Genomic DNA, 16,049 nt, shown 5'->3' with positions numbered 1-16,049 from the left:
TACACCTGTGGCTAGCTAAAAGCTTCTCATCATACCAGTAGCACAAGCCTTTGTCATGTCTATTCTGAATCTTCGTTAGTGAGAGTTTTCGGATCGGGGTTTTAGTTGGAGTAGTGGAGTTGCACGGATTCGGTGTTGGAAGCAGGAGAGAAAGTGGACCATGATTATTTAAGTGTGGTTGCGGCACTTCCGTAGTAGGATTTCCTGGATGATTAATTGAAGGGCCAGAGGTGGAATGGTATATGGAGATGAAGAGAATTTATCCTCGCAAAGTCTGGCGAGGGCGACAGCGCGCATGAGCGACAGGGGAATTGGGCATTCACTTCGCGGTGAATATCGGGCTTCGGACCACTGATGAAGCAATCACAAAGAGCCTCAGGTGGTTCAATACGTGAACGATTCGCCAATGCCACAAATTCGGAATAATAGTCACCCACCGACCTAGATTGTTGCATCTTGAAGAGAAGCTCCTGTGGCGATTCATAGAGAGACGGACCAAATTCATTTTCTATTACTCGCTTCAATTGATCCCACGAATGAAATTGAGCAGCGTGCTGAGACATTTGAAACCAAGGAACTGCCGGTCCCGTCATATAGATCCCAGCTATACCAAGCTTCTCCTCCTCAGGCACCCGAAAAAAAATCGAAGTATTGGTCCATCGAGAAGATCCAGCCAAGCGCGTCACCGCCATCAAATTTTGGTAAATCAAAATTCAGCCTTCGTTAAGGATGATCGTATCAGGGTTGGAGATCACCCTCAGAGTTCGACCCATGCATAGGCTCACGCAATGGAAAATGGCTACGAGTTCTGGGCTAAGCGAGCTGGCAATAGAGTGTTGAATCACGTCAAACTTCATATTCGTAGCCTCAGAAGTTCTGGCCCTCTCAACTCGGTGTTCCTCCATTACCAACTCAAGCAATTGAAAGAGTCGCTTGATGTCTGCCTCCATCCCTTTCATCCTGGTATTATCATCCACGGCGATGGAGACAATGAAAGCACCAAATGAAAGGGTGTAATATGAATTTTATTGAATGGAATAACAGTAGCAAGTATAACACACTATGGAGGACTCAAAGTCTCAATGTAACAGTATAAAAAGAACATAATCAGTATAATAAAGAAGAGAAAAAAATGTGATGGAACGTCACAAGAGTATAATTCCATGATCCTCATCCAATGACCTATGCAGAATTTAGGAAAAATAAAATCAGAGAAGAATTTCCATGACAGAAGAAAAGAAGGTAAGAGAAGGAGAGAGAATAGAGAGGCTAGGGAGAAGAAGATGAGAATGACAGAAAAGAATGAGAATTACCACATCAAGCTAACGAACGTAGTCCTCTAACTGCCTATTAGTAGCTCTCACTCTTGGACTTCTTCTTAGGCCTTGATTTACCCCTATGCTTGCCATCTGTCCTTGGCTTGTACATAATTCCTCCTCCAACATATGTGGCTCTAAGGCATGATTGTTATTACTATTTTCTGCATGGGTAGCCTGGTTAACCTCAGCGTGCCTTAGCTTCTTCCTATTCGTTATACATAAATAGAAGGGAAAACAAATCAACAGTATAGATAATGGATTATATATAGAATACAAGCAACAACATAACAAATAAAGATGTGTGGGGAATCCCACCAAACCCAAATTTCTCATCAGGGTTACAAATTGAACTAAACATCCAAATATCATAATGGCAATTTACTATCATAAATACCAACCAATTATAATATAGCAGCAAAAAAAATATGGATAAAACCATAAGCACAAGAGAGCCAATTTGTGTGCACAGAAAAAGTCTTTTAGGATTAGCCCCAAATAGGACAGGGACAAACAGGAACATATAGGCAAACAGGATAAAGAGCTGAATTCGTCAAGCTAACTAGCTTAGAATGTCACTAGAATAACACACAAATTTAAATACCCTTCAAATAAAATAGTAATCTTCAACACTGATTATACTACATAATAGTAGAACACACATCAAGACAACATATTGAAAGAGTAAGAGAAATAGAGGTACCTTCAAATGATTAGAGAGAATAGAAGGAGTGATGAGCTTGAATTTGGGAGCTTCAAAGAGGAGCTTGGCATAAGTACTTTGATCAAACAATACCTGGTTGTTCACCTTCTCCTTTTGTTTTCCCTTACTCCAGTTCTTTTATTCACATTCACATTCACAATAAAAAAAAATCCAAACTTTAAAATGAAACATACATTAACAACATCAATCCCCAAAAATACCCAATAGGTCAACTAATAATTCACTTAGAGCCCCAAAAAAAGTAACATTACGTTAAATATTCAAAAAAATAAAAGGATACCTTCTTCTGCTTGCCACCACCAGATTTAGCAGGTTTAGAAGATGGTAGAGGAGCCTTATCCTTCTTTGGAGCCTGCAATCAACAACCCAACGGAACCATTTAGAGTGATTGTGTACTGAAATTTTGAACAAAAGGGAAAGAAATGAAATAGAAAATTGGCAGAAAAGTTAATAGATCCGAATCAAAAAGAAGAAAAGGATGCAGCAAGGACAACATACCACCACTAGCTCCTATCGCATGATTCTCTGCCGCAGCTGCATTGTCCCTCTGCGATTTCACTTCTCAACTACCTCTGCATTTTGCAAAACGCCTCTGAAGATGTTTGTGTCAAATCGCTACTGCTGTGTTCTGATTTTGAGGGAGCAAGACAACCATGATCTTGTCCTTATGGTGCAGAAGTTGTCACCAACACAATTTCAAGTTTTGGAAACATTACCTTGAATAAAAGGAATAATTGGTCAAGGATTGAAGACTAAAGAGTGAGTACTGAAATTTTTGAGGTTTTTTATAGGAGTTTCGCTACACATCCAAGCAATTTTATATTCAAGTCATTTAGTTTATGTTGCGGGACTTCGTCGTCTTCTTCTTCTTTCTCCTCCTCTTCCTCCTCCTCCTCCCTCTTCTTCTCCTTCTTCTTTTTCTTCATCTTTTTTTTATTATCGTCATCGTCACCACTACCAACCACCACATCCATCTCCCCCTCCTTCTTCTCCTCCTCCTCTTGTTTCTTTTTTATTTGAATTTTTTTTATCTCCTCCTTCTTTTTCTTCTTCCTCCTCCATCATCATTATCGTCATCATCAACAATACCAACATTTTTCTAACATCTTTATTGATTTTGATTCTTTGTGGTAATCGAATGAACTAAAAATATTATCAAAATAAAACCATTGTATAATATCAAATGAACCAAAAATTGTTCATTATATAAATTCGAATTCAGAAACATCTGCATCTCGAATGAACCAAAAATATTATCAAAACAAAACCATTGTATAATACCAAATGAATCGAAAATTGTCCATTATATAAATTTGAATTCAGAAATACTTGCCTCATGAACCAAAAATTAGCTCAAAACGAAACAATTGTATAATACCAAATGAACCGAAAATTGTCCATTATATAAATCCGAATTCGATGATAACGATAACGACGATACATATTAGAAGAAGACAATGATGATAATGATGATGATGATGATGAAGGAGAAGGATGAAAAGGAAGGAGGAGACGAAATTCCAATAGGAGGGGGAGAAGAAAGAAGAAGAGGTGTTGTTGGTGACGTCGGTAACGAAATTCAACAATAATAAAAAAGGAGGAGGAGAAGAAGAAGACATATCATCTGTAGTGAAGAAAAAGAAGAAGAAGCGTGAATTTAAAAGAAGAAATGCAGGAGGGAAAAAACGGAAAAAAGAAACGCGTAACTCAAATCACTTGGATAAACATGGACGAAAAATTATTTGGATGTAGAGAATTACTCTTTTTATAGTCTATAAGCTACTTATATCCTTTTCTTTATGTTATTTCATTGAATATTTTTTTAATTTATCTTTTTTTATTTTTTATGGTAAAAGATATTAAATGAAGTATTTGAAAAAAATTTATGAGAGAAATGACAAAAAGATCTCTTTTAATGTATTTTCTATTTTGTATCATAATTTTAAGAGAATTTTTTTATTAAGTTAAATGAACATTTAGTATTGAGAGTCTAAAACCTAGCCGAAATAAACTTGGTTATAAACTTGTAAGTTTTTTTATACGATTAAAAAGAATGCTAAGAAATTGGTATTTATAATTTTTGAAAAAGATAGTGCAAATTCTACTATATTGTGGTAGAGACTAGATGTAGATTTTATGCCACATAAAAATCGAACCAGAATATTTCGTGGTGCAAGCTTCTTTTTTTTTTTTTTTGCTCTGTTTTACTATGTTTGTTATGAGATAAAATTATTTTTTCTCCTGCATAATTGGTATAACAAACACAACCGCAACAAAGATTCAAATTTGTTTTAATGTTCAAGTTTCAAAAGTTATAAAGCGGCTCTAAATTCAATCCCTTCTTCTCTAAGCCATTGAAAACTTTCATTAACCAATTTAAAATATCATTTTGATTATCTTGGTATGCCATATTGGCACTTATTAACAGTTCAAGTCAGTACTGCACTAATAGAATTCTGGATTAGGGATAAACAAAAATTCACAAAAATAAATTTGTGGGACTTATTATTTAGTCAATTATGAGAGTGAGGACCTATTTTTATTTGCATTTGAAAATTGGAAGACCATTTTAGGTATTATCTTTTTTGGCAACTGCTAATGTGCTCCAGAAAAATTAAGAAGTGTAATGCTTCTTGAACTTTAAAATCTAAATTTTAAACATTAAACTCTATACTCTTGTTCATATTCTAACCTAAAATTTATAGTCAGACTCAAAGCACGGATGAAAGCCAAATCTATAGAGCTTACAGGTCCGACCTCCATGCAGAATCTTAACCGCACCTACAAACAAGCTCATATATTTAAATATGAGATCATAACAAATTCTAGACTAAAGAGAAAAAGATAAACACCTACAAAAGAGGAGGAAAAGTTGCAAAAGATGGCTATTAGGTCACCTCTCTAACTATATAAATATCTCCTCCATCTCAAGTATTTCTCAACTCTAATCTACAAAGAAAAAAGAGTAAACTACCATTTCTACCTATGAAAGTTAAAAACGTTGACATATATACCCATAAAAGAAGAAAATTACCATTTGTATCCATGAAATATGGATTCCGCACAATAAAATTATCCAAACACTAAAAAATTATCTAAAATTCTTAAATTACCCTTATCTTCACTACCACTTTTCTAATCTCAAATCCTACCACTACCCAAACTCTTCTTCATCACCACTTTCATCCCCAATTACCATCATCACTGCCGCCATCCAAAATCCGCAAGCTTTCCAGACGACCTCCCTCCAAGCATGTCTCCGCTCTCTTGGCCCTCCCTTCCTCCTCCCTCCGCGACGCAATCACCCAATCGCACACTGCCGTCACCGCCGTAGCCGCAACCGTAACCGTCTCCCCGCACCTCTAGCTGCGCACCCTAGAACTCTATGTCGGCTTGTCCCTCGACCGCCTCCCCTCCTCCAAACCCTCATCGACCTCCTCCACCGCCGACGACGACGGACATCTGGTGTCGAACTCCCTGATGGCGGCCATAAAACGCTCCCAGGAGAACCAACGGCGCCACCCAGATACCTTCCACTTGATGCACATCCACAATCACCAAAACCCTCAGTTCAATCAAGGAACGGCGTCGTTTCTGAAAGTTGAGCTCAAACACTTAGTTCTTTCAATCTTCAGCCTCCAACCCTCTGCCTTCTTCTAAAATCTTTTTAAGAACGCGCTACCCACCCCCTATGTTCCTCTGCAATCTTGACTCGGTGGTGGTGGTGGTGGTGGAGGTAGTGGAAGGAAGGTTTGGTTGGTTGGGGTGATAGAGAAGTGTGATGCGTATTCAAAGTTATTGGGTTTGTTCCCAAATGTGGAAACGGATTGGGATCTGTATCCTATGACCGTCACATCTACTACTCCTTCAATGGAAGGACTCTACTCTAAATCCAGGTGTGTCTTTTTCTTTTCTTGGAGTTGCAACAAGACATGGTTGAAGTTTATGCTTGTTCTGTGTTTGGTTGAAATAATCCGACGAGAAACATAGGGAGATACAGAGTGAGGGAAGACTAGAGGCGACGGATTAGTGTCGTTGTTTCTGGAATGTTCGTCAAAGGCACAGGACGCATTTTGAGTGATGATGATAGTTAGGATTTAGGGTGGTGGTGAGGAAGAGTTTCAATGGTAGTAGCGTTTGGGATTGGAAAAGTGGTGGTGTGGAGTAAGAGGAGAAGTTAGAGATGGGTTATATTAAAGGGTAATTTGAAAATTTCAAATATTTTTTTTGGATTTGGATAGTTTTGTTAGCAAAAATTTATGTTTCATGGGTACAAATGGTCATTTCCTTCTTCTATGGGTAGATATGTGATAAACCGCTATTTTACGATTTATTTTGTATTGAATTGAGTGAATTTTATCCATTATTCTCACACTTATGCATATAATTTGCATGTTTTACATTTTCCTTCCTGATTTTGTGCTATGATTGAAAACATGCTTCTTTGGCCTTAAATTACTAATTTTTAATCCCTCTCTTATTACCATTCGATGTCGTGATATGTGTGTTTAGTGTTTTCAGGTTTTATAGGGCAGGAATGGCTTAGAGGATGGAAAGGAAGCATGCAAAAGTGGAAAGAACACAAAAAATTGATGTTTTGAGAAGTTGGCAGCGACACACACGCATGGGCGACGCCTACGCGTGGCCAGCGCATCAGGCAAGCGACGCATACGCGTGGATGACGCATACGCGTGACAAAGCGTCACGTGCTGTAGATATCAGAAAATGCTGGAGGCAATTTCTGGGCTGCTTTTGACCCAGTTTCAGGCCCGAAAATACTGATTAGAGGCTGCAGAGTGGAGCTGGATGGGGGAATGAATCATTCACAATTTCATTCACATTAGTTAGGTTTTAGATGTAGTTTTCTAGAAAGAGAGGCTCTCTCCTCTCTCTAGGTTTTAAGGTTTTTAGGTTTAGCTCTTCTCAATTTCAGACTTCTACTTTGCTTTAATTTGGTTTTCTGCTACTTTCATTTGTTCTAGTACCTTAGTTATCTTCTTTTGTTGATTTTTCTTTTCCGCCATTTTTATGTTTATAAGCTCTTGTTACATTTGATTCTGTTAATGCAATTTATGTTTTTCATGTTTATTGTTACTCTCTTTTATTGTTAGTTATTGATGCTTGTAATTGGTTGTTTAGATTTAATATTCCTTGTTAATTTTATCATATTTTTATATTATGCCTTCCAAGTGTTTGATAAAATGCTTGGTTTGATTTTAAATTAGATTTTTATGTTCTTAACTTGGATTGATCAATTAGAGACTCTTGAGTTATCAGAATTCTTTTGTTGATTGGTGATTGAAACTTGCTAGTTGGCTTAGGTTTCACTAAATCTAGTCTTTGATTAGGACTTGTGAACTTAAGTTAATTTTTGCTCACTTGACTTCATTGTTAGAGGTTAACTAAGTGAAAGCAAAAGGCAATTACCATCACAATTGATGATGATAATGAGGATAGGAATTCCAATTCTCAATCCTTGTTAGGACTTTTCTTAGTTGTTATTTTATTTCCTTGTTATTTATATTACTTGTCTCTTATTACAAAACCCAAAAAGATACTTTTTCATAACCAATAGTAAAAACACTTCCCTGCAATTCCTTGAGAGATGACCCGAGGTTTAAATACTTCGGTTTATTTTTATTGGGTTTGCTTTAGTGACAAACAAATTAAATGTTGATTGAGGTTTAATTGTCGGTTTAGACTATACTAGCAACGCGATATTTTTGTGAAAATCTTTACCGACATTTTTCGTCCGTCAATATGTCAGCGTTTTCAACTTTCGTGGATACGAATGGTAATTAACTCAAGAAAAAAGCATGCTTAAAACCCTTGATAACTTAAGCATCGAAGACCCTTGCAGGTACTACCCTCCACCTTCACCAAGACTTCGGACGCCGGCACCTCGGCATTAGGAAGATGCCGGACTTGTAAGACCCAGAGCTTTTGAAAATTTTATTATATGCCAATCCTAATTTAATTTCTTCGTTAAAGACTTTAATTTCAGAAATTATTTTATTAAATGTAATTAAATTAAGTTGTGATAATTAAATTAGGATTTTTATCTAATTTTATAATTATTGAATAATTTTTATATTTAAAATTTAAAGTTTTAGTAGTTATAAACTAAAAAAAATATTTTATTTAATTTGAATAATTGAAAATTTTAGCTAAACTTACGAACTAAAAGAAAATTAATTATATTATCCCTAATTTTAAATTAGAGTACTTATTTTAGAGTACTAAAAAAATGTGCATAAAGCACTAAAAAAATTTTATTCATTAAAGTTATGTAAATTATCTCACCAAAGGTGTTTAAATAGACACCTAACAAACTAACTAAAAGATAAGATAAGATAACTTAATTTAAATCAAATTTAATCTTATTGGATTAGATCAGATTTGATTTAAATTTTAAAATCCTAAAGATATGATAACTAATTTAAATCAGATTTGATCTTAATGGGTTAGATCAGATTTGATTTAAATTTAAAATTCCTAAAAATACTACTAAGCAAATTATAACTAAATCAAATCTTCTAACAAACTCTAACAAAAAAATAAATTAAAATAAAGGCCTAATAAATTCGAAATTAATAATAAAGTATGCCTCCCACTGAATTTGAAAAACATTATTGGGCTTCTTGCTATCCTGACTTAGCCTATTGGGCCTTATGAGTTGTCGCCATTTCAGCACCACTGTTTTTGAGACGAACTCTTGGTCTCCTTAATGTCCAAGACCGACATGGTATGATTCTTCTAGTATTCAGATCTTTAAACGTGACGAGATTACCATTCTGTCCCTTAGCTCTAAAATAACGAAAATACCCTCCTGACCACGTATCAGAGACGGGCAAACGAGAGAAGAAGTGACGGAGCTCCACTACTGTTGCCATGGTTGCCATTCTTCCCAATGGTGCCCTAGTTGCCGCTGAGCCTCTGGCCATGCGGGAAGGTTTAAAATATCAAATTTTTAAAATATCGGGTCAAGGAAGAAGTGGTCGATTGGTGTCGGAGTATGACGGAGAGTAAATGCCTAAGGTTGCAGCGCTGAAACTCGAAGGGAAAAATGTGAAATTAAGAATTTAGGGTTGTTGAAGTAATTTTACTAATATATATATATATATATATATTATTTTTTATTTATTAATATGCGAATACGCGAATTTACGGATTGGATATGCGAATACATACCAGATATTCGCGATCCAATCTTTTAAGAGTGCGGATCGAATCCTATCCAATCCGATTAAATTGCGGATCAGATCATATCCGCAATTTGCGAATAATTACAGCAAATTTACAAATACAATCCAAATTATGAACAACCCTAATTCACACAAATAAAAGGGGAATAATTATGGATGCAAAACCAACCGTAACAAAACCTTTTTGGGACTCCTTATTATCTTTGAATGGGTTAGGCCACAAAGGGTAATGAATCATATTCTTTTGTTATCCTTTATGGGTTGTTGGTAATGAATCATGGAATTGTCTATGGTGAAAAAACTTAGAATTGGTTCTTAAAGGACTTAGGCTGTATATCCCAATTTAATGTTCTTTATTGACACCATATAAAATAGTGTAAATTTGTAAAATGTTGTTTTAAAATTATGCTAATTACAAAAGGACCTGTTGGATTAAGTAAAAAACTAATGACTAAGACAATTTTTTTTAACATTACATTTAAAAAAAATTACTATAATATTTTTATAAGAATAAATAACAAAAAATATTAGATAAATAAATTAATTTTATATTCAAATTTCACCAAATATTTTTTTTTCTTATGTTTTCTTTTTTCTTTTTCAACTGATTTTTATTGTGGCAATAAACAATTGAATCAATTTTGGTGAAATTTAATTACTAAAATAACTTAGTTACGTAGCAGTTTTATATTTAAGTCAAACTAAATTAGTGTAAACTCAACAAAATAAAACAAAATGTTCGCATATGTCTTCACTTCATATTTTTTGCGCTTTTTGTAGCACACAAATTTTCGTTAAAAAGTACAAAAATTTATTAATATAGTACACAAATTTTTTAAGCATAACATAAAAAAAATTTTAATAACAAATTTATTGAGATAGTATAAAAATTATGGTATATAGCATAAAAGTGTTTGCTACGAATATATTTAATTAGTTGGATGAGTCAATATTATTGATATGTATTTAACGGAATAAAATTTTTACTGAGTTCACTTTAAGATACTAAATAACTTTTTTAACATTAATTTTAAAGAGACAAAAATGTCCTCATAATTCATATTTAGCATACTAATATACATCGTAATAATAATTTTAAAAAGACTAAATTATCTTTACATGATTAATTAAGATTGATTGTATTAGAAATAAAAATTTTATATATAAAAAAGAATAAAATATTTTTATACTTAACTTTTAAAAGACTAAACTAAATTTTTAAGATAAATCATAAACGACTAAATACTCTTTTATAATAAAATTTGTTTAATTATATTAAAAATTATAAATCTCAACTTTTAAACAGACTAAAACATCCCTGTATGTTTAGGAGAATAAAGCAATATTTGAAGATTAATTAAAAAAAATCTAAAAAAATACCATCATAAGACTATATTATATTATTTAGTTGTATTAAAAATTAAAAATTTGAATATGATTTTAAAAACAAAAAAATATTCTTGTAATTCATATTAAGTACTAAAGTCCTTTTAATCATTATTAGCATAAAAAGAACTAAATTACTTTTATAGAATTAATTAAAATTATTTAATTATATTAGAAATTAAAAATTTAATATAAACTTAAAAAGATTAAATCCTTATATTTAACTTTTAAAAAATTAAAATAATTTTTTAGAATTAATTTTAGGAGACTAAAATACTCTTTTATAATAAAGGTTATTTAATTATATTAAAAATTATAATTTAAAAAAAAAAAAAACTAAAATGCCTCTTTAATGTAATTTTAGATTTATATTTCTTTATTGGATTATTAAATCATACCAACATTTTTTTTAAAAGAATAAAGATTGCTGAGGGTCAATGATTTATACAAGTAAAAATTATTAATCGTTTGAGCGTATAAAATTTTACATGTAAAATTATAATATGTTGTCTACTCACTAAACTTTTGGTTCTCATGAGTTATGATTAAAACTGGATTTATATGATAAAAAAAAAAATTAAAAACCTGTATTTATGCAAAAACCCCAACATTATTACCAATTCTATTATTTATCTTGGTCCTTTAAGCACCTAAAGGTACTTTCACCATGCTAGAAAGCTCCATGAATCATACATCTGTACAAATAAGATGGACCATGGACAATATGGTTAACCTATAGATGTGTCCTAATCAAAACAAACCCAAAAAGGTACGGACAACTGGGTCCAATACCAAAAAATGACCTGGGTCCCACTTCATAGTTTAAACAGAGGAGATAATTGGGCTAAGGTCGCTGTTGTAAGAGCAAACCCAATGAATGAGAAGATGAAATAAATGGCCCAAAAAGTGAAAGAAAAAACCATGAACCTTTCCCTGGGAACCATAGTCACATTCACATATAGATATAGTACATCCATCCTCAATCGCTAATACACTATACAGTTGCAAATCAGGACTGAGGAGTCAACGTAATAATGGCAGAAGCAGAGAGTGAGAGCATCCACATTCCTCGCGTCAACCTTGGTTGCCAAGGCCTTCAAGTTAGCTTCTTTCATTCACTTAATCCATGTAATTATTTTCATCCCCAATTGCTTGAAATTGTCTTTTTATACGTAGGTTTCAAAGTTGGGGTTTGGATGTATGGGGCTCACTGGAGCTTACAACGATCCTCTCCCCGAACAAGAAGCCATATCAGTCATTAAGCATGCTTTCACTCAAGGCATCACCTTTTTCGATACTGCTGATATCTATGGTTCTAATCATGCTAACGAACTCTTGCTCGCCAAGGTACTAATTACTCACTAATCATCGTCATTACTTTTACAAATTGGTGAATTCTTGTAAGTATGGTTCTGCTGCAAATTAATGAAACACAATTTTGAATTTCCTTCTTGGCCACAAACCAAGCTTTGAAGCAATTGCCTAGGAACAAGATACAGCTAGCAACAAAATTTGGCGTTTCAAAACCAACCGTCTCTGATGTGCAGATCAAGGGTACACCAGACTATGTGCGCTCATGTTGTGAAGCTAGCTTGAAACGTCTTGGTGTTGAATACATTGATCTCTATTATCAGCATAGAGTCGACACATCAGTGCCTATAGAGCAAACAGTAACTCATGCTTTTCGTTTCTTCCTCTTTTATAGACCAATGAAATCATTTTATCTATATCCGCCTTATCTTACTTGATGCATTCTGATATCTGAATAACTTTGGTGTATGTAATAGATGGGTGAACTTAAGAAACTGGTTGAGGAGGGGAAAGTGAAGTATATAGGGTTATCTGAAGCCAGCCCTGATACTATAAGGAGAGCGCATGCTGTTCATCCTATTACCGCAGTTCAGTTAGAGTGGTCTCTTTGGACTAGAGACATCGAAGACGAAGTAATCCCTCTTTGCAGGTTAGTTTTGGTTGTTCTTCTAGAGTTTCTACTTAAAGAACATAGTGATTAGATTTCAGCTACTTGAAACTATGTCTCTCTATGTGACTACACTTTTATTTTACCTTTTATCTTTGTTTTTGTTTTAATACAGGGAACTTGGTATTGGAATTGTGCCTTATAGCCCTCTTGGTCGTGGCTTTTTTGGCGGCAAGGGAGTTGTGGAAACTGTGCCTTCTGTTAGGACCTTGGTACCATATTCGATCACTATGGTTGATTTAGTTACATAGCATCAAATTTGTTATTGGGATGTGGCTAATTAATAAACAGCAAGGAATAATTCTTAATCCTAGAAGGATTATTGAACTAGTTTGTGAGTTTAAATTAGACTGTCATCCATGTTCTTTCTCTAAGTTAAAGTTAGTCATCAAAGGTAAGATGATTAGACTTGGTTTTGCTACAACAAACATGCCAAAGATAAATTCTGATCTGATTGTCTGATTGCTTGTTTATTTCCCATTTTAGAGCGGTCATCCCCGTTTCCAGGCAGAGAACATAGAGAAGAACAAGAAGATATATGAAAGAATAGAAAGCCTTGCAAAGAAGTATGAGTGTACCACTCCTCAGTTGGCATTAGCATGGGTACTCCAACAAGGCAATGATGTTGTGCCTATTCCTGGTATGAACTTTTGTTTTTTCTTAATAGAAACTTGTTCCTGGTATGATCAAATGTGTTGCTTAGCTTGGTTGTAACAATGATGTTGATGGAGCTAGAGTTTTATAGGAACTACTAAAATGAAGAACCTGGATCAAAACATAGGTGCCTTGTTGGTTGAACTTAGTGAGAACGACCTAAAGGAAATTTCGGAAGCAGTTCCGATTGATGATGTAGCAGGAGATAGGCACTACAGTGAAGGGACTGCTAAATTTACTTGGAAGTTTGCTAACACACCTCCAAATGATTCAAGTGTCTCAACTTGAAGCACCTATAATTATAGGGAACACAAAATTATGAGTAAAGGGTAATTCTACACCAACCAATGTATGATCCAGATGTATAATACCTTGTTTTACTGGAAAATGTTTGAATGTGAGTTCCTTGAAAATACAGAAAGATATTAGTCCAAGTGTATTCTAGTTGGTTGGTTGGGTAGATACTACATGATGTCTCAGTTTTATGTGTAATGCAGGTTTGTGTTGTAACAAAACTTATGTATAATAATAGGGATTCCTTTATTATCCATCCATGTACCTGCTATTCATGAAGTTATTAGAGTAGCATTTTAATTATTCTTATTTATCGAATTATAAATCATGATAAGGCAGAAACAATAAAGCGACACCACACCACAATCCGTCATTCTTATTTACCGGGTTTTGACTTTTGAATACTGGCTGACATTATCAGTGACGATTAAGATCCAGATCTTTTGGTCAAGAATTCAAATCACAAACACAAAGTAATATCCAATATATGTGGGTACCAAAGTATTAACTTTGATACATCTAAAAAAATCAGGCCTCGAAGTACTTCCTTAATTATTACTCTATCACATCTATGTCTATGTCTACTACAACTTTTTCTTTCTTTCGGTTTTTTTCTTCCCTCCACTTCGCTATATTTCTAAAGGTGAATGCTATAGTGTCTAAAAGATGGTGTCTATTTACTAAAAAGAGTTAAAAATTAATATTTAATTTAAAAGGTATAAAAATAAATAATTTTTAAAAATTCAAAACTTACCACAAAAGGAATGTTAGGCAAAATTTAGGCACCAAGTCATAGGCACCATAGAATTGGCCATTTCTAAATGGCATCATTCTGTTTCTTCATCAATAAGTATTTTTTCCCCTTTTATTCTCTCTTGAAGATAAGAGTTTTTTCTAAGACCTCGTCTAAATAGAGTATTTTATTAAAAATATAAATTTTGTATTAATTAAATATATTGATGAAATATTAAAAATAAAACCTTTTTCTATAACTTTTTATCTAGGACACTAAGACATTCTTTAGTTAATTTTTTTAAAATGTTTTAAGGTGTGATATCTATTTTTATTGTATGATGAAATATATAACGCAAGAAGTGCATCTGAATTTTTTTTTTTTTTTAGTTTACTCAAACGGTATTCTCCAACCGGATAGGTTAAGAACTAATCCGTCGCGGATCTTAACTCCATTTAAGGGTCTACCGCTGGCCAATGAGTTGCTGCATGCACAAGGCGGGGTTTGAACTCCCGACACTTGCTTAAGCGGACGAGTGAGCTGACCGCTCGACCAACTCAAGTTGGTTCTTTACCAAAAGTGCTGCAATCTAAGTTGGGGAAAAAGTAGGTGAAGTTTGGCTTTCAGCATAGAAACAGATTCCACCCTCACATTGTCTTTGGGACTACAAGGCTGATCCATTAGATGCTCAAAGTACAAGAAGAATTCTGAGGTTGTGTCTAAGTATAAAGTCACACATTTTGTTTGTTCAACCCATTCTCAAACACCAGCGTAGTTGGTCATGCCAGAATATGGCTTTATACTCCAAATATCCTAATCTTCTGAATAACTCCTCTAAATCTTTTTTATTGACGAAGTCCACATCCATTGAAAAAAAAAAATCTCTACTTTTCCATCTTTATAGCATAACTCACATTTCAAAGTTCTTTCAAACCTTTCTACCATAATTGAACACAGGAACAACAAAAATGGACATTTGCAGACATAACACAATATTTCATTTAAATTGTTTAACAAACTTTCAACAGAGGATCACAATTGACATAAACACCTAGTAAAAGAAACAGAATATACTAATCAAGATTACATCTTTTATTCTAGCTTGCACAGATAACGAAACTCTAGCTCACCACAGAATTTCACAAAGACATCACAATCGTATAGTTAACTCAGTTTTGAACAAAAACCACTCATCAAAACAATGCAACAACACTCTCCAGTTCATCATAACGCAATAAAAAGTAAAACAAGGAGAATATGAGTGCGGAAAACTAACAACTAACCTTCTTGGTCCTTATCAACTTTCATCAACGTGTTATTTCCAGAAATACCACATGCAACGATGTCACCGTATTTTGAAGGGAAACGAAGGAGGAAGACAAAGTTTTAGGACTTTTCTGTGAATGTGTGAGTAAACGAAAGATATTAATAGAAAACCAAATATTCAAGGTCTCTTATACATCCTTCACTCTACAACAACGTTTCGTATTTTGGGAGGAGCCAACTAGTTTCTATAACAATTCTCCCTTACAACGTGGCACTGATATTTGCCTCATTACCCACAAACTGACACATCATATGAATAACCTTCTGCTAATAGTTGACTTGTCTAGTTTTTCTTTAGGATGAAGGTTGTTTGAGGGTTTAAGAATGATTGGAGACGACATGTCCTACAAACAAATTGGAAAACAAAAATGGTATTCATTCTTTAAAAAAATGAATCTAACCTTTTATTACATGGCCAAAATTAAAACTTATA

At 33.9% G+C, this 16,049-nt stretch overlaps 1 protein-coding gene and 1 long non-coding RNA gene across 2 annotated transcripts; one reads left to right on the top strand and one right to left on the bottom strand.

The window, feature by feature from the left end:
- Positions 1–399: 399 nt before the first annotated feature.
- Positions 400–15,816, bottom strand: LOC148554722 (uncharacterized). The gene is made up of 5 exons (XR_015885980.1): positions 15,574–15,816; positions 2,539–2,756; positions 2,321–2,392; positions 2,020–2,154; positions 400–1,524 (listed from the first exon to the last, which is right to left on the bottom strand). It is a non-coding gene; the product is annotated as an uncharacterized LOC148554722 (long non-coding RNA).
- LOC107645823 (putative aldo-keto reductase 1) lies at positions 11,579–13,813 on the top strand. The gene is made up of 7 exons (XM_088491320.1): positions 11,579–11,731; positions 11,808–11,976; positions 12,096–12,301; positions 12,419–12,591; positions 12,725–12,821; positions 13,096–13,249; positions 13,355–13,813. Exons 1-7 carry the CDS (start codon positions 11,666–11,668, stop codon positions 13,549–13,551), a joined length of 1,062 nt encoding a protein of 353 aa, XP_088347446.1. The 5' UTR covers positions 11,579–11,665; the 3' UTR covers positions 13,552–13,813.
- Positions 15,817–16,049: the final 233 nt, after the last annotated feature.

Source organism: Arachis ipaensis, chromosome B6 (genome assembly GCF_059453495.1).
Source record: "Arachis ipaensis isolate K30076 ecotype BB chromosome B6, ASM5945349v1, whole genome shotgun sequence".
In the NCBI taxonomy this organism is placed as follows: domain Eukaryota; kingdom Viridiplantae; phylum Streptophyta; class Magnoliopsida; order Fabales; family Fabaceae; genus Arachis; species Arachis ipaensis.
The sequence above is the reverse complement of the archived record's forward strand: the minus strand, read 5'-3'. Positions and strand labels throughout refer to the sequence as shown.

Bases quoted from the DNA above. Each gene is read 5' to 3' on its own strand.
- LOC107645823 (XM_088491320.1), top strand. From the start codon at position 11,666: ATGGCAGAAGCAGAGAGTGAGAGCATCCACATTCCTCGCGTCAACCTT. The intron at 11,977-12,095 runs AGGTACTAATTA...TGGCCACAAACC, and splicing joins TAACGAACTCTTGCTCGCCA to AAGCTTTGAAGCAATTGCCT. The intron at 13,250-13,354 runs GTATGAACTTTT...AGAGTTTTATAG, and splicing joins TGATGTTGTGCCTATTCCTG to GAACTACTAAAATGAAGAAC.